This window comes from Lissotriton helveticus, chromosome 4_1 (assembly GCF_964261635.1).
Source record: "Lissotriton helveticus chromosome 4_1, aLisHel1.1, whole genome shotgun sequence".
Classification (NCBI taxonomy): Eukaryota; Metazoa; Chordata; class Amphibia; order Caudata; family Salamandridae; genus Lissotriton; species Lissotriton helveticus.
Genome location: NC_136063.1, coordinates 94,617,745 through 94,644,042, shown reverse-complemented (window position 1 = coordinate 94,644,042; position 26,298 = coordinate 94,617,745). Strand labels below are relative to the sequence as shown.

General features: G+C 47.3%; 1 protein-coding gene across 1 annotated transcript in view; it reads left to right on the top strand.

Annotated features, from left to right (window-relative positions):
• Positions 1-26,298, top strand: part of BOP1 (BOP1 ribosomal biogenesis factor) — a 178,559-nt gene that overhangs the window by 136,297 nt on the left and 15,964 nt on the right. The window contains exons 8-9 of the mRNA XM_078686499.1: positions 9,540-9,609; positions 10,090-10,222. Coding sequence (XP_078542625.1) covers positions 9,540-9,609; positions 10,090-10,222 — 203 coding nt within the window. The remainder of the gene's footprint in view (positions 1-9,539; positions 9,610-10,089; positions 10,223-26,298) is intronic.

Sequence of the window (26,298 nt, the reverse complement as noted above, 5' to 3'; positions counted from 1 at the left end):
ACTGAGTGTATTGCCGGATCATTGCAGACTGAGTGTATTGCCGGATCATTGCAGACTGAGTGTATTGCCGGATCATTGCAGACTGAGTTGCTGCAGGAGGATCATTGCAGACTGAGTGTACTGCAGGAGGATCATTGCAGACTGAGTGTATTGCCGGATCATTGCAGACTGAGTGTATTGCCGGATCATTGCAGACTGAGTGTACTGCAGGATCATTGCAGACTGAGTGTATTGCAGGAGGATCATTGCAGACTGAGTGTACTGCAGGATCATTGCAGACTGAGTGTACTGCAGGATCATTGCAGACCGAGTGTACTGCAGGAGGATCATTGCAGACTGAGTGTACTGCAGGAGGATCATTGCAGACCGAGTGTACTGCAGGAGGATCATTGCAGACTGAGTGTACTGCAGGAGGATCATTGCAGACTGAGTGTATTGCAGGAGGATCATTGCAGACTGAGTGTATTGCAGGAGGATCATTGCAGACTGAGTGTATTGCCGGATCATTGCAGACTGAGTGTATTGCCGGATCACTGCAGACTGTGTACTGCTGGAGGATCACTGCAGACTGTGTACTGCTGGAGGATCACTGCAGACTGAGTGTACTGCAAGAGAATCACTGCAGACTGAGTGTACTGCAGGAGGATCATTGCAGACCGAGTGTACTGCAGGATCATTGCAGACCGAGTGTACTGCAGGATCATTGCAGACTGAGTGTACTGCAGGATCATTGCAGACTGAGTGTACTGCAGGATCATTGCAGACTGAGTGTACTGCAGGATCATTGCAGACTGAGTGTACTGCAGGAGGATCATTGCAGACTGAGTGTATTGCCGGATCATTGCAGACTGAGTGTATTGCCGGATCATTGCAGACTGAGTGTATTGCCGGATCATTGCAGACTGAGTTGCTGCAGGAGGATCATTGCAGACTGAGTGTATTGCCGGATCATTGCAGACTGAGTGTATTGCCGGATCATTGCAGACTGAGTGTACTGCAGGATCATTGCAGACTGAGTGTACTGCAGGAGGATCATTGCAGACTGAGTGTACTGCAGGATCATTGCAGACTGAGTGTACTGCAGGAGGATCATTGCAGACTGAGTGTATTGCCGGATCATTGCAGACTGAGTGTATTGCCGGATCATTGCAGACTGAGTGTATTGCCGGATCATTGCAGACTGAGTTGCTGCAGGAGGATCATTGCAGACTTGAGTGTACTGCAGGATCATTGCAGACTTGAGTGTACTGCAGGATCATTGCAGACCGAGTGTACTGCAGGAGGATCATTGCAGACTGAGTGTACTGCAGGAGGATCATTGCAGACCGAGTGTATTGCAGGAGGATCATTGCAGACTGAGTGTACTGCAGGATCATTGCAGACTGAGTGTACTGCAGGATCATTGCAGACCGAGTGTACTGCAGGAGGATCATTGCAGACCGAGTGTACTGCAGGAGGATCATTGCAGACCGAGTGTACTGCAGGAGGATCATTGCAGACTGAGTGTACTGCAGGAGGATCATTGCAGACTGAGTGTATTGCAGGAGGATCATTGCAGACTGAGTGTATTGCAGGAGGATCATTGCAGACTGAGTGTATTGCCGGATCATTGCAGACTGAGTGTATTGCCGGATCACTGCAGACTGTGTACTGCTGGAGGATCACTGCAGACTGTGTACTGCTGGAGGATCACTGCAGACTGAGTGTACTGCAAGAGAATCACTGCAGACTGAGTGTACTGCAGGAGGATCATTGCAGACCGAGTGTACTGCAGGATCATTGCAGACCGAGTGTACTGCAGGATCATTGCAGACTGAGTGTACTGCAGGATCATTGCAGACTGAGTGTACTGCAGGATCATTGCAGACTGAGTGTACTGCAGGATCATTGCAGACTGAGTGTACTGCAGGAGGATCATTGCAGACTGAGTGTATTGCCGGATCATTGCAGACTGAGTGTATTGCCGGATCATTGCAGACTGAGTGTATTGCCGGATCATTGCAGACTGAGTTGCTGCAGGAGGATCATTGCAGACTGAGTGTATTGCCGGATCATTGCAGACTGAGTGTATTGCCGGATCATTGCAGACTGAGTGTACTGCAGGATCATTGCAGACTGAGTGTACTGCAGGAGGATCATTGCAGACTGAGTGTACTGCAGGATCATTGCAGACTGAGTGTACTGCAGGATCATTGCAGACTGAGTGTACTGCAGGAGGATCATTGCAGACTGAGTGTATTGCCGGATCATTGCAGACTGAGTGTATTGCCGGATCATTGCAGACTGAGTTGCTGCAGGAGGATCATTGCAGACTGAGTGTATTGCCGGATCATTGCAGACTGAGTGTATTGCCGGATCATTGCAGACTGAGTGTACTGCAGGATCATTGCAGACTGAGTGTACTGCAGGAGGATCATTGCAGACTGAGTGTACTGCAGGATCATTGCAGACTGAGTGTATTGCCGGATCATTGCAGACTGAGTGTATTGCCGGATCATTGCAGACTGAGTTGCTGCAGGAGGATCATTGCAGACTGAGTGTATTGCCGGATCATTGCAGACTGAGTGTATTGCCGGATCATTGCAGCTGCTTGAATGTGGTTCTGTTTCCAAATCCAAGAGAATGCAATAGAAGAAATGTTGTATGCTCTGGTCTAAATCTTGGTGCTCCAGTAGCTCCTAAATATGTCTGGAAGGCATCATACCACTGCCTCCATGCTATTGGTAGATCACCTGGTGTCTAAAACGTAGTTTGTTTTTTTGTGCCGTAAGCTGGGTTTGTATTGCTAGTTTTTATGTATATTTTTTAAAGCAAAAAATGTATGCAGTATTCACATAATACTGTAATATGGGCAGCATTTCTAGTTTGTGTTGATATGTTATGCAGTCGCTGTGAGGGTATCTTTATGAATGTTGTATCTTACCAGAAATCTATTTTAGAATGTTTAGGTGGAAGCATTCCTCAGAATGTTGGATACAGAGTTGACTTGTCAGTTGGAGCTGTGCCTAGAGCTTTTATCGTGTTATCTTTTCAACAAGAATACCAACAGCTCATCCTCTACACCGCGTTGGATTCCGCTTGAAACATTTTTAAGGAATGCTTAAACGTATACATTCTAAGTAAAATAGAGCCTTTAAAAGCGCCAGCATATCATGTCAACACAAACTAGAAATGCTACCCCATCACAGTATTATGTGAATGCTACAGAAACCTTTTTTGTAGCTCGTTCAACAGACTGAGACGCTTGTGCGTACCACAATGGCAGATCGCATGGTGGTGCTGCCCTTGGACAGTGGCGTAAAGAACCGAAAGACGAGCTGCACTTCGATGGTAGGAGAGTGTATTTCCAGTAGTATTAAGGTTAAGGACCCAACCTTTCCTTCTTGTTTTTTTTTTGTTTTTTTTTGCAGCTTGCCTGAACACTCAGTATTGTCCATTGTCAAACAGATCCCTCCTGGTAGCTCCAGGGAACTGTTGATGGGGATAGCAGTAGGCGCGATTCCAGTCTGAAGCGGGTGGCCCACGAACGTCTGCACTCAAAGTATTGTGTAGTTAATGTCCATCATAGGGATTACATATCTAAAAAATAATGTTTTCAAAGGCTCAGGCAGAAACACCATGACCTAAACTCTCACCACACAAGCCGCAGCAATAAGGGAGAGTCCAGTTGTTTTTGTAAGGATATCATACTGGCAGCAGGCAGTAACAGTATTCTGTTGCAGAGTGGTATTGACTCAAGGACAATGTTCCATTTTTTTCGAGACCTCAGAGTATGATGGAAAGGCATGCTCTATTGCTTAAAGTAGACCAGTGAAACTAAACACTTGAGCAAATAAGCTAAACAGACAAAGCACACTTGGCAGCAGACTGCAGCTCCAGTTTACAACTAACGTTTATCCCGAGAGTGCTGCCTTCGGCACAGAGAGCGCCAATGAACGATAGTGAAAACGTAAAAGAGTTCACAGTTAGAAAGAGGAGCACGAAATATGCAACCAAAGTCAGTCTGTAAACCAGATGTCTGCTTGTAAGATAGCAGAGAGGGGAATGCCCAATATTATCAAAATGATTGGTCCATGTACCTGTATGATGTTGTATTTTCAGAGCTAGGGCAGAAAGCAGATGTGGTTGTTGACAGTGACACAATTTTTGCCTCCAGAGCTTTGGAGTGTTTGACTACATCTTGACCTCCAGAATTCCAGTGGCTTAGACTTCCATATCCCAAAAGGGACAACCTCATCGGAGAAGGCTCGCTTTGCCGCTGTAGTTAAGGAAGCAGCAGGAACACTAAGGGTTCTGCTCCACAGTGACCAATCAAAGGCGCATTTGTTCACAGAAATTCTGACACAGGCACCGGATGTAGTCTTGCCTTTGTAAGAGGCACTTTCATGTTGGTTAGGAAAACCATTCGCCTACTTTACAGTTTCCAGGCATGAGTCGAGACATTAAAGACCAGCGCTGACCAACTCTTGAGGCAGTCGTCGTCTGCCAAGTTTGGAGACCACTGCTTCCCTACAGCTCCACCAGAATAAGAGCCTAACTAATGCAGGATGCAATGTTTTTGGGTCATTGACTTAAAATGCAACCGGTACGTTGTGGGAGATGGCTGCGCATGTTGCTCCCAGCATAACGGAGCCAATATGTGGTTCATTCCGTGGGCGGCTCCAGGATGCAATTCATGCAACCAAGCAGTCCAAGTAGATGGGCTTGGACACTGTTGCAGTTGTGACAGTCACTCCCGGGCAGTCCTTTGGTCCAATACCTCAGCGAGGTCTATAGACTTTTCAGGAATGTCTGTCTTGTCTTGTCCCTTTTTAATGCCCAAAAGTGAGAGCAAGAAAGCATACCCTTCTCTTGCGATATTAAAGTAGGGAAGCACACGTGCCAAAGATCTAGAGTTGAATGCCTCATGAGTAAATTCAACATTATAGGGCAGAGGTTGTGAGCAGCTACCTTCATCGTCCTCCTGTACTCCCATAACACTGCTGAGCAGAATCACAAATGGACCATCCGGGCCTTGAGTTGTCTTTTCTTAAACTTTAGGAAACCCTGCAGAGTGCTCAGTGCTTGAGATAGGACATTCCGGTTACTCCATGCCTTTTTAAGATCCTTCACCTGCCCCCGAGCCCCAGATTTACTCCTGCCACCCACTACCACCTTCATGAAAGACATGCATTTTTGTGCTCGAAGGGAGTGGGGCAATAGATTGAGATTCTTTATTCGAGATGAAGAAGGGTTGCTGCTGTCCAATTCCCAAGAAGGATTGAGGGGAAGGTATGCAGCTGAATTTTACCCTCTACTTCTTCAACCGATTTTGAAGGATGAAAAATTGAAGATTGTAGGACTGCAACATATTGTGTAGATTGTATAGGAAGGAGCGGGTTATGTTCAAATCGCTTGAGTTTAAGAGCCTTAAGTTCACTTTTCCATCAGGAGAGGTCATTGGAAATTCCTCTGATACGCAACATGAACTGTCATTTCTTTTAACCTTGTTGTAGCCCCACGGGTATTTGCAATGGAGTCTACAGTGGTTGAGCATCTGCACTGTGGGGTACTGCACATCAGTCCTTATCTAGATCACTGGATTCTGATGCTCTGCGTTCCTATGATTTGCGGTCACCATTTGCATCATCTGGGGTTTCCGTCGCTGAAAAGAAGAAAGCTTGTCTGATACCATACGAGACCTCTGGACTCAAACTTTCAAGCTATTGTCCCTCCTCCCGACAAGATGTCGCATGTTCACCATGTGTTCTTGCGCTTACTGAGAAAGCCACCTTTTAATTCAACGCTGTCAGACTCTGAACTCCTGCATCTTTCTGGTTGCTCATTGCCACTTGTAGATTGGACTATTGCAGTGGAGCGTATGCCTGAAGAGGAACCAGCTTGATATGATTTTTTTCCACCAGAACTGGCTTCAGAATTACAGTGGCGCGGTGTCTCCTGAAGCAGGTTACGCTGGAACCTCTCAAACCCATTTTGATGCAGTTTGCAGTAGTGGTAGATCTATCCCCCAGGCTTAGGAGCTCGCTTGGAGAAGGTTGCCATCAATGGTTTATGGTCTAGTTATCTTGTTATTGACACCAAAGGTCTTTCTTCTATGATTTCAAAGCAGGGAAGTGCAGGTGTTGATGGACAAAACAGCAATGTTTTGCATTAACAGCAAAGGAGAATAAAGTTAGTAAGCGATTGAATTTGAGGGGATCATCAATCCTTATTGGCAGTAACGTCGAGTGGAAGTTGCTGCAGGAAACCAAAGACAACATCTTTCAGAAATGTAAGTTAAAGGTGGATCTTTTACTACTCGGGCATCTAAGATCTTTTATTTAATGTATCCTTAGTGATCTGGTATACAAAGTTGTACCGAAAAATTGCATAAGTTGTTTAGCAGAACTGTAACTACTTTTTGTTTAAGTTACCAATATATGTTGTGAACATTTTGCATCTTCAGTCTTGCTCCCTTTCTTCTGCATGTATTTACATATTGTGAAGGAGCATTATGGGTGCTCCATGAACAGCTACACATAGTTCAATATTAGAACGAGGATCACTAGAGCCCTGGCTCTCGGCTCACTGCAGCTGCTAAGAGTGCTGTGCTGGCCCTTGGAGGAACGATTTTGCGTTAATGAATCATTAAACACGTAAGAGGTTAGCTCTAGTGAGTTCTGTTTGGCCTTCGGAGGAGGTAGAGGTTTCCATTTCAGCTTGAAGACCTTCCACAAAGGTGATATGTGGCCCATTCTAAATGCGGTCATGGCAAATGTAAATTGATACTTGTATAGCACACTACTCACCCGCAAGGGTCTCAAGGCGCTTGTACGAATACCGCTGTGGAACCCATCCTGGCTTTCCCTGTGAGGTGTCCACTCCTGGGCACCCCCAAGGTGGAGGCCAGGCATCCTTAGCATTGTGGGGGCCGTTGTGGAGATTAAGCAAGCTATTGCCCAGAGTTGCAGAGTGGGACTCCATGATTGGAATAGGCACCGAGGCGAGAATTATCAGGTCCGTGGAATTTTGAGCCCAAGACCCGCCGAGGCGGGTAATTGAACCCTGGTCCCGGGCTAGACCTCTGCATCAGGGTCTGCCGCTCTAACCATTGAGCCACACTTCTCCACATGGGTACGGTACATAGACACTTGGCTGCAATATCAGCTTGCTTACAGTGTTGTGATCACGGATTTCACCCCACTTATTTTTTTCTAATCGTTTATTTTAGCCTGCTTATAATCTTCAGATTTTTGATTTTATCTGTTATATTTTCCTGATCATTGATTTCAGCCTGTTTATAATCGACACTTATTGATTTCAGCCATCCTATCATTTCTTAATCATTGGTTTCCGCCTGCTTATAATGTCCAGGTCATTGGTTTCAGCTCACCTACATTCTCCTGATCATTAATTTCAGCCATTTTATATTCTCCAGATTATTAATTTCAGCTTGCTTATATTCCCACGTTATTGATTTCGGCCGTTATATTTCTCTGAGCATTGATTTCAGCTTGGACAGATTCTCCGCATTATTGATTTCAACCTGCCTATAAACTCCAGGTCATTGGTTTCAGCTTGCTTACATTCTCCTGATTATTGATTTATTCAGTCATATTTTCCTGATTATTAATTTCAGCCATTGTATGTACTCCAGATCATTGATTTCATCTCTCTTACATTGTGCAGATCATGGTTTCTTGCTCAGACTTCCAATAGTGGCTAGATCTTTAAAAGGCTTTCAAAACCATTTCCACCAATGCCTTTCCTGGTTCCTCCGAGTGATCTAACCCAGTATTGTCCTTACTTACAGGTTTCCATTTGCATTTCTTCTCGAAGCACTAATGTTAAGGTGCTCACTGTGATGCAAAATTGCAGTGCGGCAAAGCTGTACTTCTGAGCTTCTTAGTATAGACTATCTTCACCGACCCCGACTTCTGTGGAAACCACTACTCAAATTCACTTTTTCCACCATGTTCTTTTTTTCGCATTTGTGAGGCACTTAAATACTTGGTGGAACTGATGTCCCTCACACTCTTGGCACTGTATCTTAGACCCACTGCTTCACTTCCTGTGGAGCCGGACTTAGAAACAACTGGGGTTGCACAGCGCTGCTTGGTGCCAGTGACCCTTTCTTGGTGAAAAATGAAGTTGCAAACCCAGTCTTAGAATCTGGCGAACACAGAAAGAAAATTGAAGGTAAATAACTTGTTTTAATCTATTCTTCCAGGTAGTTGGAAGGGAGAAGGTGGCAGGACATGAACAACCAGCCAGTTAAATGTGGTGTATTGCTTAATTTTTTGGGTTAAGATCCAGTGGGGCCCGGTTACATCTTCCTCAGAGTTTAGTTTATTCTCTTGGTATCAAGCATTCCATAACGTTTGCAGTACACTGCTCCCATGGTTATGGTAGCCATCTGATAACATCACATTGGCTTGTGGGTTTGACTCAGTCTTTCAGCCAATCAGGTACATGTTGCTCAGCTTCAGACCTCTTCTGCCAAAGCTCATCAAGGGCATGGTGATAGGCGGGGGGGGGGTGCACCTAGTGTCCACTCCGAACATCTTTGTTCATGTGCCCAGTCCTTAGCTCCCCCTTCTTAGTCAAGATGTCACACAGTCTCTTGCCACACGCTGAGCTGCCCAAACTGGTTTCTTCCTTGTTCCAGCAAGAGTTTATGGATCAGAACAAGACGCACAACAATCTAGAAACAATATCCTCTGCAAAGGGTTTGCTGGAGGAGGAGAGATCAGTTAAGTTGGGGTGAGGCCTGGAAGAAGTTTATCTCACCTAATACTGTCTATTGATCAGTCTATCTTTTTATGATTCCTTTACATCAGAGAACGCTATGCCTTTATGTACACCAAACCCGCCCCAACTTGAGGTGCAAGTAGAATAACCTGTACCCAACAAATGCTCATCAGATGCCAGAACCTGCTAGGTTTATTCCTGCCAGAGCATAAGCACAGGAGGCACCCATGGAATTTGTTCCCTGCTAGTGTGGAAAGCAGTTCATCCACCAAAAGATTTCTGGCTTCCTCAAATTTTGGTTTACGCTTCCTACAATTTTAGCTTTTTGATTACAATAACTTCACATCTCTGTATTATCTATTATTGGATGTGATTGGTGAGGTTTTAGTTCTCCACTTGCTGCAGGTTAAGAACATTATACTGCAGGTTTACTGCTCTAGAGTTTCTGACTTGCTTAGGGGTCTGCAGTGATCTCTCAGTAAGTTTATGATCGTTGGCTTCTGATCTCGGTGAGCTTTGTTTGATGCTCAGGGATATTTACTGTCTCATAGTATGCCCCACAGCTTGGTGGATGGTGCTTTTGGGATCAGGCTGCTTTAAGTACCATATAGTATTCGTGATAGTTGTCGGTATCCTCTACAAGTATTGGCAACAGCAAATTGAACATTATACCGACCATTAGTACATTTATACCTGTCGCTCACTAACCGTTTGCTTTAAGACCTGATGTTGAATGATAAATAACAGGACAATTTCCTTTTGGTTGTATTATGACCGTCTCTGATTCGTTGCATCTTTCTCTTCCTCAGGTCTACCGTGGACACACCAATCTGGTGCGTTGTATCAGTGTGTCACCAACTGGGCAGTGGCTAGTTTCTGGTAAGGTGTTACTTAGTCTGCTTTTTTTTTTTTTAAACCAATGTAGCACTTTGAGTGTCATGGAGAACACTCTGTTGTAACTCCAAACAACAGGCCATGGACTTAGACTTCATCCTGCTGGGGTGGAGCCAAGTGTTGTACATGAGTTTCTGTTATGCCCTGGTTATTCAAGCTTGTGATGGAATGAAGTCTATGTTATACATGTTACTGCCTCTCCTGACTTCAACGTGGTAGGAATGTAGGGCCCAGTTTGAAGGAGTGCTAGTGGCCACAGGATAAGGCTCTCCCAAGTTTATTTCTTGGTGTTTTGCGGAGACCTATTGTAATTTGTCACCCTGGACTCACCCTTGGGAGAAAACCCTAATTGAATTACTGGACTGAGCGTGATGGCATGATACTGTTGCGTGTAGGTTAATGTATGAATTTGGGTCTCGGCACAGCAAATTCCAACAATATATATAATATAATTTTGTTTTTCAGGCTCCGATGACTGCTCTGTGAAGTTTTGGGAGGTGAGCACAGCTCGCTGTATGAAAACCATTGAGGTGGCGGGAGCTGTGAAGAGTGTCGCATGGAATCCCAACCCCGCCGTCTGCCTGGTGGCCGTTTCTGTGTAAGTGTTGTCTGAATGGTTTCCACAGCTTGGCACCTCCACTAACGTGAACCAGGGGGCGAAAGCTCTCAGTCCAACACAGGAAAGGTACATGCAATCATTCAGCAATGGGCAAAGGGTATTTCTGCAAGTGATCCCAGGTAGGTAGTTTCTGGCAGTCCTTGAGTTGTTCCTGCAGACGCTGGGGAAGCACTGACAGTAAAGGGTGGCACGCCTGAGTTTGCGTAGATGACATCAGCTGCTAGTACGGTGGTGGACTTCAGCTAGGGATTCAGTGGTAGTTTCAAAGTGCGAGGGGGCTTCACCAGGACGTATGGTTCGAGGCATGTGGGCTGCTAAATTCATATCTTTTGCATAGATCGCCGCCGCCTAGTGTTGGGTCCGGATGATCGCACATTGTTGTCCTGTAAGAGTCTTCGAAGTATCCTGAGATAGGTGGCTCCTCCCCTGGACTACAGTGCGCATGGGCATCGGCTCCATCCCCAGATTGTTTTTTTCCGCCATTGGGTTCGGATGCGGTCTCGACGTCTCTCTGTCGGAACCGAGAAAACTAGCTTCTTTAAGGCCAAAAGGCCTTCATTTCATTACGTTGGTATTGTTTGCGTACGGTCTCGAGTTCTTCCGTCTCTTTGAGTCGGAATCTGCGGAGTCGTATCACTCTTCGGACATCGAGGCCTTCTCATCGCAACACGACCACAACTTTTCAACATGGAGCGGAGCCCGTTTAAATACTGTCCCGTCTGTGGGTCCAAATACCCACATATCGACGTGCACCCGGTCTGTAACAAATGCCTCTCGCCAGACCATAACGAGGACAACTGCATGGCCTGCTCCAGATTCAGGTCAAAGAAGACGCTCAAGCTTCGGCGCGCGGTGCGCCTTGAGGCCAGGCAAGCGGCCCCGGCACCAGATAACATCTTCGGCGAGTCGGAAGAAGAGGGCCTAAGCCATCATCTTGAAATCTCACCGCCCGCGACGGAGGTCGAGGCCGATCCCGAAGACAACGACGGGGTCGTGGATCAAGACCTTGAATACGTCGACGAGGTAGGGGACGTCGAAGAAGTTTATGGGGCCGCGGAAGATAGCTCAGGGGATGAGCTATGCCCCGAAAGTTACGTGGATCAGGCTCGGGTCACGGGATCGCCACTCTGCCTTACCCAAGACCCTGCACCGCAAGCCACGGCCCCGCCTTCAGGCCCGGCCACGGACCTCCTTGCTACGCAGCCGGTATCGAAACCGAAACTGAAAGCATCGGTATCGACTACGCCTAAAATGGCCGACCCGAAATCGAAACCGAAACTACCGGATTCGAGTGCACCTAAGATGGCGGTCGTTCCACCAAAAACACCAAAGCCTGCTACCTCATCGGCTCCGTCGGCCTTCGGTCCACAGAAGTCGAAGAAAACTGTCGATTCGACAGTGCCGAAGTCATCGGCGGAGGAGGCATCCTCTAAGAAGGTCGTCAGGCACGGGTCGACCGGGGCGACGCCGGCGAAGTCCGCAAAAGTCAACGACAAGCATGCAGTGCCGACTGGGACGCCGTTAGTTGGACGCGTGGTTGAGACCGAGTCTGCAAAATCACACGCATCGAAGAGCGGAGGCTCAACACATAAGTCCAAAGACTCTGTGTCTACGGCTGCAGCATCAACGTCTAAGATTCCCAAGGGACCACAGGACGTCGGAACCGAGGGCAAGGTGAGGGCCTCCTCGTCGGCGCCAAGTGCCGCTGTGAGTGACGCATCCCTCATCGCCACTTCACTCCAAAGGATTCGGGATAAGGCCTCTGCGACGTCGGCTCCGGCGCCGTCGCACCAGAAGCCGATGGACATGCCGGCGAAGCCTGCTAGCAAGCTTCTATTCATTCTGCCGCCAAAGGAGGCACCAAAGGCTTTTGCGCCAAAGACGGCGCCAAAGACATCGGACACTTCCGCGTCCACTGGACTATTGGGGAGACAACTCGACTCAGGAGACGATTCTGAGCGTTTTGTCGACGCAGACACGGGCAAGTTGACCCTTTACAAGCGGAAGATCACTTCCCAACCAGTGGACTCCTATGTTATCCCACTGAAGAAGAAAAGGCCTGCACAGGACGTTCCAACCCTGGTTGAACCTATCCAGCCTCCTCCTAGAAGGAGTCCAACACCTTCCCCCGACCACTCTGAGGGGGAGGAATATGGACAAGATGACCAGTACACTTTCCCCATCAATGACCCCGATGCACAACAGGATTCCTATGACGACATAGGTGACCAGGGAATCCAACATGTGGGGCAAGACCCACAGCCTTTCAGTGCACGTGCATCCCCAACAGAGGACTCTGCAGGATTTCATGCACTCATTGAACGGGCAGCTGCTAATCATGATGTGGACATGCATGCTGACCCAGTGGAGGAAGATTTTTTATTTGACACTTTTTCAGTCTCTGAGAGGACTGTCAAGACACTTCCTATGCTCAAAGGTGTCCTTAAGCATGCTGCGGAAATCTTTAAAGAGCCTACCAGGGCGAGGGTGGTCAATCCACGCATCGAGAAGAAATACAGACCAGCACCTGCAGACCCTGCATACATTCGGGGACAGTTGCCACTAGACTCTCTTGTGGTCGCAAATGCCCGCAAACGGGCGAACTCCCAGACAACGGGTGAAGCTCCTCCCCCAGACAAGGAGTCTAAAGTGCTTGAGGCAGGGGGCAAGAGAGTAGCTGCGCAGGCTGCTAATTTCTGGCGTATTGCGAACACACAGGCGCTATTGGCACGTTATGATAGGGCGCATTACGACACCCTAGAGCAACTTTTACAACACCTGCCTACGCAGTTTCAAGAGGGTACCAAACTGCTTATAGAGGAGGGAAAACTCATCTCCAACGCAGCAATAAAGTGTGCACTTGATGCCGCAGACACAGCAGCTAGGGCTATTAACACTAGCGTCATGTTGAGACGACAAGCGTGGCTGCGCATATCTGGGTTTAAACCAGACATTCAAACGACCATACTCAATCAGCCCGTCAATCCTGATAGACTGTTTGGTCCTGATGTTGACACCACCCTCGAAAAGATTAAGAAAGACAACGAAACAGCTAAGTCTATGGGGGCCCTTCAATCGCAACAATTCCGGGGCAACACTTTTCGTCGCTCAGGTGCACGTGGAGTCACCCGCGGACAGATGGGTCAACAATCACAGTTCACTAGAGGTGGAGCACAGTCCTCGTACCCCAAGCAGAATAAAGGGGGTTATAGAGGAAACCGCACCAGAGGACGTGGCAGAGGAAACAACAACTCCCGTTCCTCTGCCCCCAACAAACAGTGACTCTCTGTCACTGCCCCCCGACCATTTAACACCTGTCGGGGGGAGACTCCAGCAGTTCCTGCCAGTCTGGACAAACATCACCACAGACAGGTGGGTACGGCAACTTGTCCAGTACGGTTATTGTCTAGAGTTGCAGTCCACTCCACCCAACATTCCACCAAGGCAACGGCCTATGTCCGCAGAGCACTTGCACTTATTGCAGCAAGAAGTAGTGGTGATGCTGCAAAAAGGCGCAATCGAGCTCGTGCCAGTGGAGGAGGAAGGCACAGGGGTCTATTCCCTGTACTTCCTTATTCCAAAGAAGGACGGATCTCTCAGACCCATTCTAGATCTGCGTCCCCTCAACCTGTATATACTATCAGATCATTTCCATATGCTTACACTGCAACAGATTCTTCCCTTGCTGAACCAAGGGGACTTCTTGGCAACCTTAGACCTCAAGGATGCTTATTTCCACATACCGCTACACCCGTCCCACAGAAAGTATCTCAGGTTCACTATCCAAGGCAGGCATTATCAGTTCAAAGTCCTACCCTTCGGAGTGACCACAGCCCCAAGAGTGTTTACCAAGTGTCTGGCGACGGTAGCGGCGCACCTCAGGAGGCAGAACATCCATGTCTACCCCTACCTAGACGACTGGCTCGTTCAAGCCAAGTCGGAACAACAGTGCGCCGCGGACATGTCGACTACCATTCACCTCCTTCACAATCTGGGCTTCTCGCTGAACTACCCAAAGTCGCACCTTCAACCGGCACATGTCCGGCAGTTTCTGGGCGCGACGATCAATACCCTGACGGCCATGGCTCAGCCAAACAAGGTCAGGATAGACAGCATGCAGTCTCTAATCGAAAAGTTCAGACCACAACACTCGCTTCCAGCGAGAGTGTTCATGCAGTTGATTGGCATGATGGCCTCCTGCATCTTCATAGTCCCTCACGCAAGGTTACATATGCGTCCGCTCCAGGAGTGCTTAGCAAATCAGTGGACACAGGCTCAGGGACAATTGACAGACCTAGTGTTGGTTACCGGTCGGGCGTACAACTCTCTGCATTGGTGGAATCCACACAACCTTTGCAAGGGCCGACCGTTCCAAGAGCCAGTGCCACAGATTATCCTGACAACGGACGCATCTCTCCAGGGATGGGGAGCTCATCTGCTCACTTACACAGTGCAGGGACTATGGACGACGCAGCAACAGAAGATGCACATCAACTATCTGGAACTGATGGCAATCTTCATGGCGCTCAAGTCCTTCAATGTACATCTGTGCAACAAGGTAGTGTTAGTCCGGACGGACAACATGACAGCAATGTACTACATTCAAAAGCAGGGAGGCACCCACTCGCCGCAGCTGTCTCATCTGGCTCAGAGCATGTGGAAGTGGGCCATTCAAAGGAACATTTTCCTCATGGCAGAACACCTCCCGGGCAAGGACAATCAGATGGCGGATCTGCTCAGCAGATACAGCCATCAAATGCACGAGTGGGAGTTACATCCGTCAGTACTCCGCCCGTACTTCCAGCAGTGGGGTCATCCGGAGATAGACCTGTTTGCCACAAACGAAAACGCAAAATGCCAACACTTTGCCGCCAGGTTCCCTCACCCACAGTCGCAGGGGAATGCGATATGGATGAACTGGTCAGGCAAATTTGCGTACGCTTTTCCACCAGCCCCTCTGATACCGCTGGTGGCAAGAAAACTAAGGCAGCACTCGTTGACACTCATCCTAGTTGCTCCGACGTGGGCACGCCAAGCATGGTACACCACGTTTCTGGAACTCTCGGTGGTGCCGCATCAAAGGCTGCGCCTAACGCCCAGACTTTTGACGCAGAACCATGGAGACATTCAGCATCCAGATCCGCAACTGCTCAACCTGGCGATCTGGCTCCTGAAGTCCTAGAGTTTGGCTACCTTCACCTACCTCCAGAATGCATGGACATCATCAAGGAGGCAAGGAGGCCGACTACCAGAGCATGCTATGCTGCAAAATGGAAGCGTTTCGTCCTTCACTGTACAGCCAATAACATAAACCCGCTAGATGCATCTATCCCTAACATCATTTGCTATCTGTTACATCTTTACAAGTGCAATCTAGCCTACACTTCCATTCGGATACATCTATCCGCCTTAGCAGCTTATCTTCAGAACAGGCAACATCTCTCTGTCTTCAGAGTGCCTGCCATTAAGGCCTTCCTTGAAGGTCTGAAACGAGTCATTCCCCCAAGAACACCGCCAGCTCCGGTGTGGAACCTCAATGTGGTCCTCACCAGGCTGATGGGACCACCTTTTGAGCCACTGCACTCGTGTGAACTCCAGTTCCTAACATGGAAAGTGGCTTTCCTTATTGCTATCACTTCACTGAGACGTGTCAGTGAGCTGCAAGCGCTCACGATCCAAGAGCCATTCATACAAATTCATCCAAATAGGGTGGTACTACGTACTAACCCCAAATTCCTTCCGAAGGTGGTGTCACAGTTTCATCTCAACCAAACTATTGACTTGCCTGCATTCTTCCAAAACCCACAAACGGTGGCGGAAAGAATGCTCCATACTTTGTACGTTAGAAGGGCGTTGATGTACTATATTGACAGGACACAACACTTTAGGAAGACAAAACAACTTTTTGTTGCCTTCTCGCCACAGCACAAGGGCAACCCTATTTCCAAAGCAGGAATAGCCAGATGGATTGTTAAGTGCATCCAGATCTGCTATCAAAAGGCTAAACGCACCTTAACAATACCCCCAAAGGCGCACTCCACACGCAAATTGGGGGCATCCATGGCTTTCCTGGGGAACATTCCTTTAGAAGACATTTGTAGAGCAGCCACATGGGTTACACCACATACCTTTACAAAACACTACTGTGTTGATGTGCATTCCAAACAGCAAGCAGCTGTTGGGCAGGCTGTTCTCAAGACACTTTTTCAGGTTTCTGCAGCTGGCACGGGCAACCGCCGCTAATGGAGGGACTGCTATATATTCTATGCAAAAGATATGAATTTAGCAGCCCACATGCCTCGAACTGAATATGCTACTTACCAGTATGCATCTGTTCTTGGCATGTAGGGCTGCTAACATTCACTTTCCTTTTAATGTTAGACACACTCCAGAAATGTGATTTCCTAGCTTTCAAAGTTTCAAAAGAGAATAGTGGTGAAAGAGTTATTAGTCTGGACGTGCACAATTGAAAAGCCCCATCAAAGCCTGTACTGGTTTTCACTGACTGAATCCCGGGAAAACCCTCTCATTACGGATCTTCAGCAACAGAATCCTTGTCTTTGGAAATCGTGTTTCTTATGTGTAGAACCATGTCAGTGCTAGTTTGTTTTGTAATCCAATCCACCTCTCCTTCATGGCTATCTCGCTGTTGATGACGGCCTCCTCAATGTTCTCTGTTTTGTGGGATATGTATGTGACTGCGACAACCTCACCAGAGTGTAACTTAGTCATAAAGCATGTGTTCACCTAAGGGTATTTTGGCGTTAAATAACAGCTGTCTGATTTTCAACTCAATGGCACTAATTTCATTAAACTTGAAATGATGAAAGGCGGTGTGAACCCACCAGGATTTAAACAGTGACTCTGAGGTCAAACATGGATTCCTGAAGCTAATGCATTAGATTACGCAGCCATCAGACATGTTTTGATGGATCACATGACTGTCAGATTGAGGTAGAGGAGCTGCATCCACCCTACATCTCCCGCCACCCTGTCTATGTTGTCTTGTGTCAATAAATCGATCCGAAGATGCAGTCCAGAAGCAGAACATGGTGGAGCTGCTCTTCCTTAATTCTGTGAGTTACAGGACTCTATACAGAGGGCAGTGAACTTGCATGGAATGTTTGTGGCCTCCAAGATTGGAAATTACAGGTCTCCTAAGATGGTAGTGGCCATACCTCCACACATGTCTCTTTATCCTTTATGGATGAAAGTCTTGTTTTGTGAAAGTGACCCATGTATTCCTCCAGGTCAAGTGCTCAGTCATTTGTATTCTTCCCAGTAATCTGGGCCTGGATGTACCAGTCATTGTAGGTGCTCATTATAGTGCCTGTAACCTGCCTAAAGTTTCAAACGTCCAGATAACCAGCTCCCCTGCTCCGCTCTCTGTCTAGAAGGAGGCCTAATGCCACTTAAAGTTAGAAGACGACTACATATCTGGACGTTGGCGGACATGCGACACAAGCACATAGTGTGCATGTGCCTTGTCCACAGATGTTTTATGTATTTTCTGAAGGGCATACATTTTCTGTCACTGCCTGTCATCCTGGATATAACTGGGTTAGGGACAGCCCTTCTAACAGTTACTACTGTTAGCTGTGTGCACTTTATCTTACAGCCAATCTAATTTTATACTTGTGGTTTGGGCTGTTTCTGATTTTCAAGTGAATTATTCCATATCCCTGCCAATGTTCTTTTCCAGTCTTGGCTACAGCTTTGCATTTGAATTTTGAACCATTCAAGTATCAAGGGAGGGAAAGAGGATCTGCTCAAATGAAAACCAATTGCACCAAACAAATGCTGATAAACTGACTTTATGACCAGTTAGTCTCATAGCGGATGTTTCATTTAATAACAACAAAATAGTGTTCCAACCTGAAAACCAATAAGTCGACCCTGGATGCAGTACTTAGTAAAACATGCAGAAATAACCCACTCCGATACAAATGACAGACCATGTAGAATACTCTGTCGCTCCATGAAGAAAACCTACAGGGCTGGACTTAAGAATCACGGAACTCAAACACTAGTCCAAGGACTGAATAGGAAAGCACAGACCTGGGGCAGCCTTACCCAGTTTACTTGTGTGTCTCAGAATCACTGACCATAATCCCTGCCCAGAAGTAATCTCTTAAGTAGGAGGACCAAACAGGAAAACCAAACCAGAAAATCCTAATTCGGCATTCTCCAGTATTGGATCTTTCATAGATTCCCATGCATTAATCATTCCCTGTCGTCAAGGTGGGAGTCCCACTATCTTCTAAAGCTGTAGAAGTAGTATGCATAGCTTATAATGGCAAAAGACATTGACTTTAATAGCTTATCTACATCATTATAAAGAATTAAACTCCAGTCCATCAGGCGATAACACCCTTTAGAACAATCCCTGCAGAGGCAACTTCCCTCAGATTTTCTACCACACAACGTGTGAAAGGGAGTCTCTTTGAGCTCTTTTCTGTACTTCAGCTGCTACCCAGATTTGGATCATCCAGATTATTTCTGTTATCATTTCTCAGCGCCTGGCATGAATATGTCAGAACCATTGAAGAAAGGACTTTTCAGCTTGCTGGACCTGAGGGAAGAAGAGGCTATGCTTTGAAGATCCTCACAAGGAGTGCATCTACTGCCTTCAACCTGCCCACCAGGTAAAGGTCTAGGAAATCTGTTGGACCTCTTCAACTAAAATCTCAAAGATAGAGAGGGGAGGCTGTTGTGGTTACAAAAACTTCAATCTAAACAGCTGTAATTTCTGAGAAGGATAGTGAGGATTCCATTACCTCACAGAAAAGGTCAATGAAAAGGGAGAGGTCACGCCAAGGGTCACTATAGGTGCATAGAAAAGCCATAAAAAATACTCGCCATAAGTCTTCAATAGGCTCTTCTCATGAAGGGAAAAAGAAAAAAACTCCTCAGAGGCTACTAGATCCCAGCCTTCCACACCTTGCCATCACATCCTTAGAAATCCTCTTCTGAGCCAGTCATGGCAAAATATAAACTGGCAGTGAGAATCTTCTCGACGACAACACCACCATTAAAAACGACATCGATGTTGACAACCACATCAACTACTACAGCACCGTCGAACGACAACCACATCGACGACCAGCATGCCAGCACCATCGACAAGACTGTTGACATCACAACCAGCAGCAAAAACAGTTGACATTGACAAAGCCGCTGATGAAGAAACCACCTAAGTTACAACGGAACTGATGACTACATTTTCGGCGATAATGTTGACACAACCATCGAGGATGGGCAAACCAAAACAAGAAATTTTACAGTCCAAACATACTTTTATGTAGCAAGATGGCTCCCAGGCTACCGAGTCATTTTTAGATGTAAAGGATGATGATGATGATGATGATTTAGTACAGCTCATAGTCCTAGCGAACATAATGTCAAGTACCAAGATGAAGATGAAGGGGCCTATTAAGAGCATGTCAGTGAAAGGGAGCAGTATATAGAGCAACCTAGACAAAATGTGGAGCCATTCACCACTTCGCTCCGCCTCCAACTTCAGAGGGCATGTTTCAGGTTCCTGTGGTTTTAGTGCAAGGCCTACATGGCATGTTGCAGGACGACTATAAACGCTTCCCTGAAGGTCAACATCATCTCCGATGTGTCCACAGCCTCCTAAACCAAGATCACCCAAACCTCTGTGTCCACCTGCCACTCCAGTAATGACCCCAATGTCAACTATTGCCATGCCTCCTCTGGAAGACCTGTCCTCCTCGGATGACAATACCGAGGAAGGTGATAATCAAGATAATCAATCTGCATCCAATGAATGGGGCGATCCTCACCCCAGCACCTTCACCTCTCGCACCACATGTGGACTCTCCACCAGAGGATATCGGTGGTTTGCATACCTTTACGGAGACAGCGGCCAAATGTTTCCAACTTCTAATAGCAATGAAATAGATTGTTTTCAACATTATTTTAAGGAACAATCTAGAAAAGCTGTAAGGACACTCCCAATTGTTGATTACATCTGAGAGGAAGGAATACAGATCATGAATGCTCCTGATTCGATCACAGCGGCTCTGCCAAGAATTGATAAGCAATACAAAGCTCCCGAGGACTCGCCAGCATGTCTGGTTGGATATCCGAAACCAGACGGTCATCACACAGGTTGCAAAGAACCCTTCCACACCCATATCAACCCACCTGACAAAGAAGGCAGACGCCTTGATAACATTGGGAAGACGTTTTCAACTATGTCAGCAACGACAGTACAAGCGGCTGATTCACTGGTAATTCTAGGCAGATATGACTGCCAGATGTGGTCCAACATCGTCACATACATGGATTTCCTGGTGGAAGACAAAAAGAAAGAAGCAAAAAATATTCTGTTAGAGGGTAAAGATCCTCCTCGGAAATCATAGATTATGCTATAGATATAGCTTTAATTGGATTCCAACAACTTGCAGGATCAGCAGTCCTTGGGCAACAAGTTTGGGTAAAGGTTGCAACATTCAGCCCTGAGGTGTAAACCAAAATATTAGATATGCCATATGATAGTGACGCTCAGTTTGGCAAGCACTCAAAGGGACACTAACACCGCAAGACTGTTGGGTAAATTATAATTTTGAAAAATACCCTTCTAAGGAGCCTGCAGAAGAGGCACTTATTTGTATCGAGGAGGATACGCGAGAAATCAGACTTAAAAGCCCACTCATCAGCCCCATAGGCCAAGTTACCAGCAACATCAACCATCTAGGACACGGTCAGCGTCCGCCTAATCCAAGCAGGCACTAAGGAGAAGGCAAGTCACAAAGCAATGTACAAAGTTCCCCAGGTGGGGTGGTGGAAAGGTAGAGTGTGTCGAGTGGAGCGTGAAAAGAGAGGGAAAGAGAAAGCCAAAGAAGGGGAATTTCCCTTGTTGGAACTAGAACCCTCACACACCTAGCAAGCTAGATGTCATGCTTCATCATATGGGTTCTGCTCCTCGTCAGACTGGCGCTGCAATGTCTGACGGGCACCCGTAAAGGGGCTCTTTATCGGAGATCTTTTGTCCCAGCCATATGGTGCATGCGGGTGTGAGGGAAGAAAAAAGGGGTGTAGTAGTGAGAGAGTGGTGAATTAAAAAAGGTGGGTCAGTCCACAATGAGTTTTATTGGCGTGGCTGACGCCCTTGGTCTAAAAAGGTGGGAGGGGAGATATGTGCTTAGGGAAGTATAAAGCAAGATATCTACAACCCCCTGATCAGGTCAACATGTTTCTTGCCAGGATGGCAATCCGTCAGGACCTATGTGAAACGTACTACACAGTGAAAAAGTGGGTGTTCATACAACCTTCTGCCTTATGGTTGTACTAGGGCAGGCAAAGAAGTCCTGCTGAATTGGAGTGACCTTAAAGGAAGAACATAACAAAAGAATAATTGTGGTTCTGTTTATGTTACGGTGCAAGGTCACAAAAACAAAAAGCTCGAAGACACACTCGTGGGTGAAAAGAACAGTGACTGCACAGATAATGACAGATGCCTTTTCAAAAGGAAAACAGATGGAAATAATGCAGTACTTCAAATTGTAAAGAAGACGCTAAACAAGAGGAACGTGAGGAAGGGGGCATGATACCCGATCTTACCCTAAGGGAGAGCCTAAGGTGCCCCGCAGTCTGCTCTAGTGGGACCTGCACGTATAGGTCAGGAACCTAGGAGAAGGGAGAGCATCGATGTAGAGCATTAGGAATTGCTCAACAGTGTGATGGTAGTAGCCCATCGTGGGTCAAGACTCAACGAGTGGAAATTGCCGACGGAGTCGAAGAAGATCAGAGAGGCCATTTGCGTGCCAAAACAGCCACACGGAAACAAGTGAACCCGAGGCAGTACGTAAGCCAAGGTGAGCACCCAAACACCGGGTCGGCACAGGCTGTCCCCGCGCACCCAAGCGGGGAATGCTTGGGAGCAGGTACTGGCCGTGGCAGAACCCGTGTCCAGGGCACGACAGAGGCACGTGCAAGAAGGCGCCAACAGAGGCAGCCCTCGCGTCCAAGGGACGGCGTCGAGCAACTGGAAGTAAGTGATCGCCGCCTGCCCCATCGGCAAGACCGCACCCGGCATGTACTGAAGCCGGCTGGGATCACGAGGCGGGAGAATGTAGTAGAAGTTCCAAGCAGACTTACCCAGATGGCGTGCGGTCAGCGCCGCTAACACCTACCCCCACCGTCTGGTCAGGACAGAGCAGCTGGTAACGCAGCCGACGTCCATGTGGAGTATAAGTAGTTCCTGTCTCGCCAAGTCCGCGTGGGGGCGGGGCTTCAACGGGGGCTTGCGCATGCGTCAGACCGGAAGGCCACAGAACGCTACAACGAAGCCGTCAGTGGTGCCACTAGCAAAATAGCGGCCACCATCTTGGGTGTGGAGGGTCAGTAAATTACTAGCATAGGTGTAATGCTGGATGAGGTGACAGCTAGGATTTGAAAATTAACGCGACAGTGTCGACCATGGGATAGAGTCATTCAGACCAAGTGTGTCAAGTCTGAGGCGATGTACCCATCTCTGTTCGATTCTGAACAGTGCCTGCTGTGAGATGAGGGGGTGGGACTCTAGCACTAACCAGCGTATGTTGTCTGCCTGATGGCCCTGCTGAGTGTAGTGTTCATATAGCTTGGTATGTGTCTTGAGACACCTGATGTTACTTTTGTGCTCCATGATGCATAGTTTCACTTGTCTCATGGTCATCCCAAGATAGTGTTTATCACAAGGGCAAGTAATGAGATAGATGCATCTGGTACTGTTGCAATTGGTATGTTTACGTAGCTGCCATTTGAAAGTCTCAGTGAGCATAATCTCCTTGATAGGTCGAGTCTGGGGACAAACAACGCAGCCCCCGCAAGGGAAGTGTCCTGTCACTGGAGGGAGGTCCCATAAAGTGCTTTGACTACTGGTATTTTGCTTCTTGGGCCGTGTGTGAATGAGGGAATCCTTGAGGTTGGCCGTTCTTTTAAACGCAAACCTCGGCGGTGGAATATTAAGACCGCTAGAGTTTATGATATGCCAATGTTTATTTATGGTTTTCTTGATGTAGCCTGAGTTTTTAGTAAAGCAGGTAACACAAGTGATCAAATCATCAGACTCTTTAGGGTTAGTCTCCAGTAGTGCCTCCCTGGGGTTATTGAGCGCTCGTTTTCGAGAATTATACACAAGACGAGCCGGGTAACCCCTATCCTGTAGTTTATGTTGTAGGATAGTTGCTTCATGGTTAAAGTCAGTTCTCTCTGTGCAGTTTCTGCGTACCCGGAGGAACTGTCCAAATGGCAGGTTGTCCCTCAGGGCTCTCGGATGGTGGCTCCCATAGAGGAGGAGACTGTTCCTATCGGTACTTTTGCGGTAAAGAGTGGTCTTCAACCCGTCCGGGTCGAGACTGATACTGAGGTCGAGGAAGGGGATGGTGGAGTCTGATATAGTCCCTGTGAACTTCAGGAAGGGATTTTGCAGATTGATCCATGTCCAGAAGGACTCACAGGTAGTGCGGTCTCCTTTCCATAGTACGAAAATATCGTCTATGTACCTACGCCACAAGGTGAGGTTATCTCTGTAAGGGTTATTAGGAGAGCTGATTACATTCTCTTCAAAGGTGGACATATAGATACAGGCCAAACTGGGAGCAAATGTGGAACCCATCGAGGTCCCTCTGATTTGGTGGTAGAGCTGGGTACCATACTGAAAAAAGTTTTCAGTTAAGGCTATGGTTGCGCATGCCAGTATGAAAGAAATAGGTGTAGGTGAGCACCATTCTTCCTGTCGCAGAGTGGTCTCGACGGCTTCCAGGGTAGCTTGTTGGGGGATGTTGGTGTACAGTGCTTCGACGTCTAATGTGAGGAGGAGGTCCACACCCTCCCTCCCCTCGATGTTATCTATCAGACGGAGCACATCCCTGGTGTCTTGGAGGAAAGAAGGAATCTTCCTCACCACCGGTTGTAAAAAGAAGTCGCAGAATTTTGACAGTGGCTCAAGTAAAGAGCTAATCCCTGAGACAATTGGCCTGCCAGGGACTGGACTTTGCCCTTTATGGATCTTTGGAAGGGTGTAGAAATAGGGAATTACTGGATCGGTGGTTAGCAAGAAATCTGCTTCATTTTTGGTGATCCATTCATTAGTTTCACCTTCTATGATAAGGCTAGTGATGGATGTGACAAGCCTCTTAATGGGATCTGTACTCAGAGCTCTGTAATGGGTGGTGTTAGCCAGCTGGCGTCTACATTCCGTATTGTAGTCACTACTATTTTGAATCACAGTGGCCCCACCCTTGTCAGCCTGTTTGATAATGATGGAGGTGTCGTTAGATAGATCCTGAATCGCTTGTCTTTCAGCTCTACATAGATTGTTAAAATTATTGGTGACAGGTCTGGTTTCGAGACCTTTGAGAACAGCCCTTTCAAAGGCTAGTACCGCAGGAGGGACCATGTTGTCAGTGGGAGTGAAAGTGGATGGTTTGCGTAGACCTGTGTCAGTACTCTCAACGGTGGGTTTGTCATGAAAGAAAGCACGTAAAGGTACCTTCCTGAATAGTTGTTTAACTTCACACATCTCGGTGAAGCTGTCGGGGATTGGTGTTGGAACAAATCCTAAGCCCTTCTCCAGGACTTTGGTTTCGATTGGAGTCAGTGACCTGTTGGAAAGATTAACAATCGGACTCTCCTGCCCCTGGTCACACTCCTCGTCTCCATTGGGGGGGTTGTGGTTTGCTGGTCTTGCCACAGCACCCCTTTCTGTGATCCTCTTTTGTTGCGCCCTCTTCCTCCGCCCCAACCTCTGTCTAAAAAAGGAGTGTTCAAGGGATAGAATTGCAGTTGGCCCTGCGGGTAGAAAGGGTATTGCCATGGTGGCATCATCTGTGGTGGACCGTGAAACAATGGTCCATTGTTGTAACCCTGATTCCAGTTACCTCGTCGTTGATTACGATTGTTCTTGGTGGGGAAACTTCCACTCGAGTCACTACTAGAAGAGCCCCTGCGGCTCCCGGTATCCGAGTTTTCATCAGAAGAGTAGGTAGATCTTTTATTGGAAAATCCGTCTTTCAGGTAAGGATAAACCTTCTCTTTATCGAATCTATCCACCTCTTTTTTTGTTTGGTCTTTTTTTGTTTGAGCAGGAACTCTTGACTGTCAGCAATTTCTTGATTTATCTCCGCTAGTTTAGTGGTAAAGGGGGTTTTGGTGAGAGTCCCCCTAATAGATAACTCCATAGCTGTAATTTTAACCAGTAAGGCATCTGCTAGTCTTTTGGCTGTTTTAACTATCAGAAAGAGGAGGTCTTTGGTACATTTCCATGACACATGGCACCAATCCACTTTAAATTGCCCATCCTCTAGAAAGAGTCTGGGCATGATGTTGACTATGAGTCCCTGTGGAGCAATGTTTGCTCTCAAGTATTCGGTCATCATGGACCCATGGAAAGTGATCCTGAGCCATTCTTTTTTCAAAGTGGTGAGGTTTGCCCAATCGTCATTGATAGTTGTGCTTGAAGCGGAAGCTCCACCCGACCCAAATAGTGGGGGAGCCAGTCTCAGGGCCTCAGCGATAGCGCCTTCATCGAAGCTCAAACCTGGAACGTCCTCCATGGTTGGTAGGAACGGTCGGGAAAGTTAAATGAGCTAGAGAAGTGGGTAAGGAGAAGGCAGACAGCACAGGCAAGAGACACTGGGAGAAACAGTGATGATACTATAGTGCCAGTTATGCCCTCTACAGCACACCATCCTGTGAGAGCAAACATTTCAACATTTTCTCATCCGTGGTGGAAAATAACATCAGACAAATGGGTTCTGGATCCCATCACATTAGAGTTCACCCAGAGTCCAACCTCCACTCCACCAAAATGACTTGCACCCGCCTCATCTCCATCTATTCCAGAAGGAAGTGCTAGCTATACTCATCAGATCTCACGTTCTTTACCTAAATTCCTGAATATGTCATTACAATAGATGCATCTCGAAGGTTGGGGGACCGATTTGCAGGGTCTCAAAATTATTGGGAAATGGGCCCTGAAGCAATCATAAATACACCTAAACTTCCTGGCGATCAGAGCAATCTCTCTTGCCCTCCATACTTTC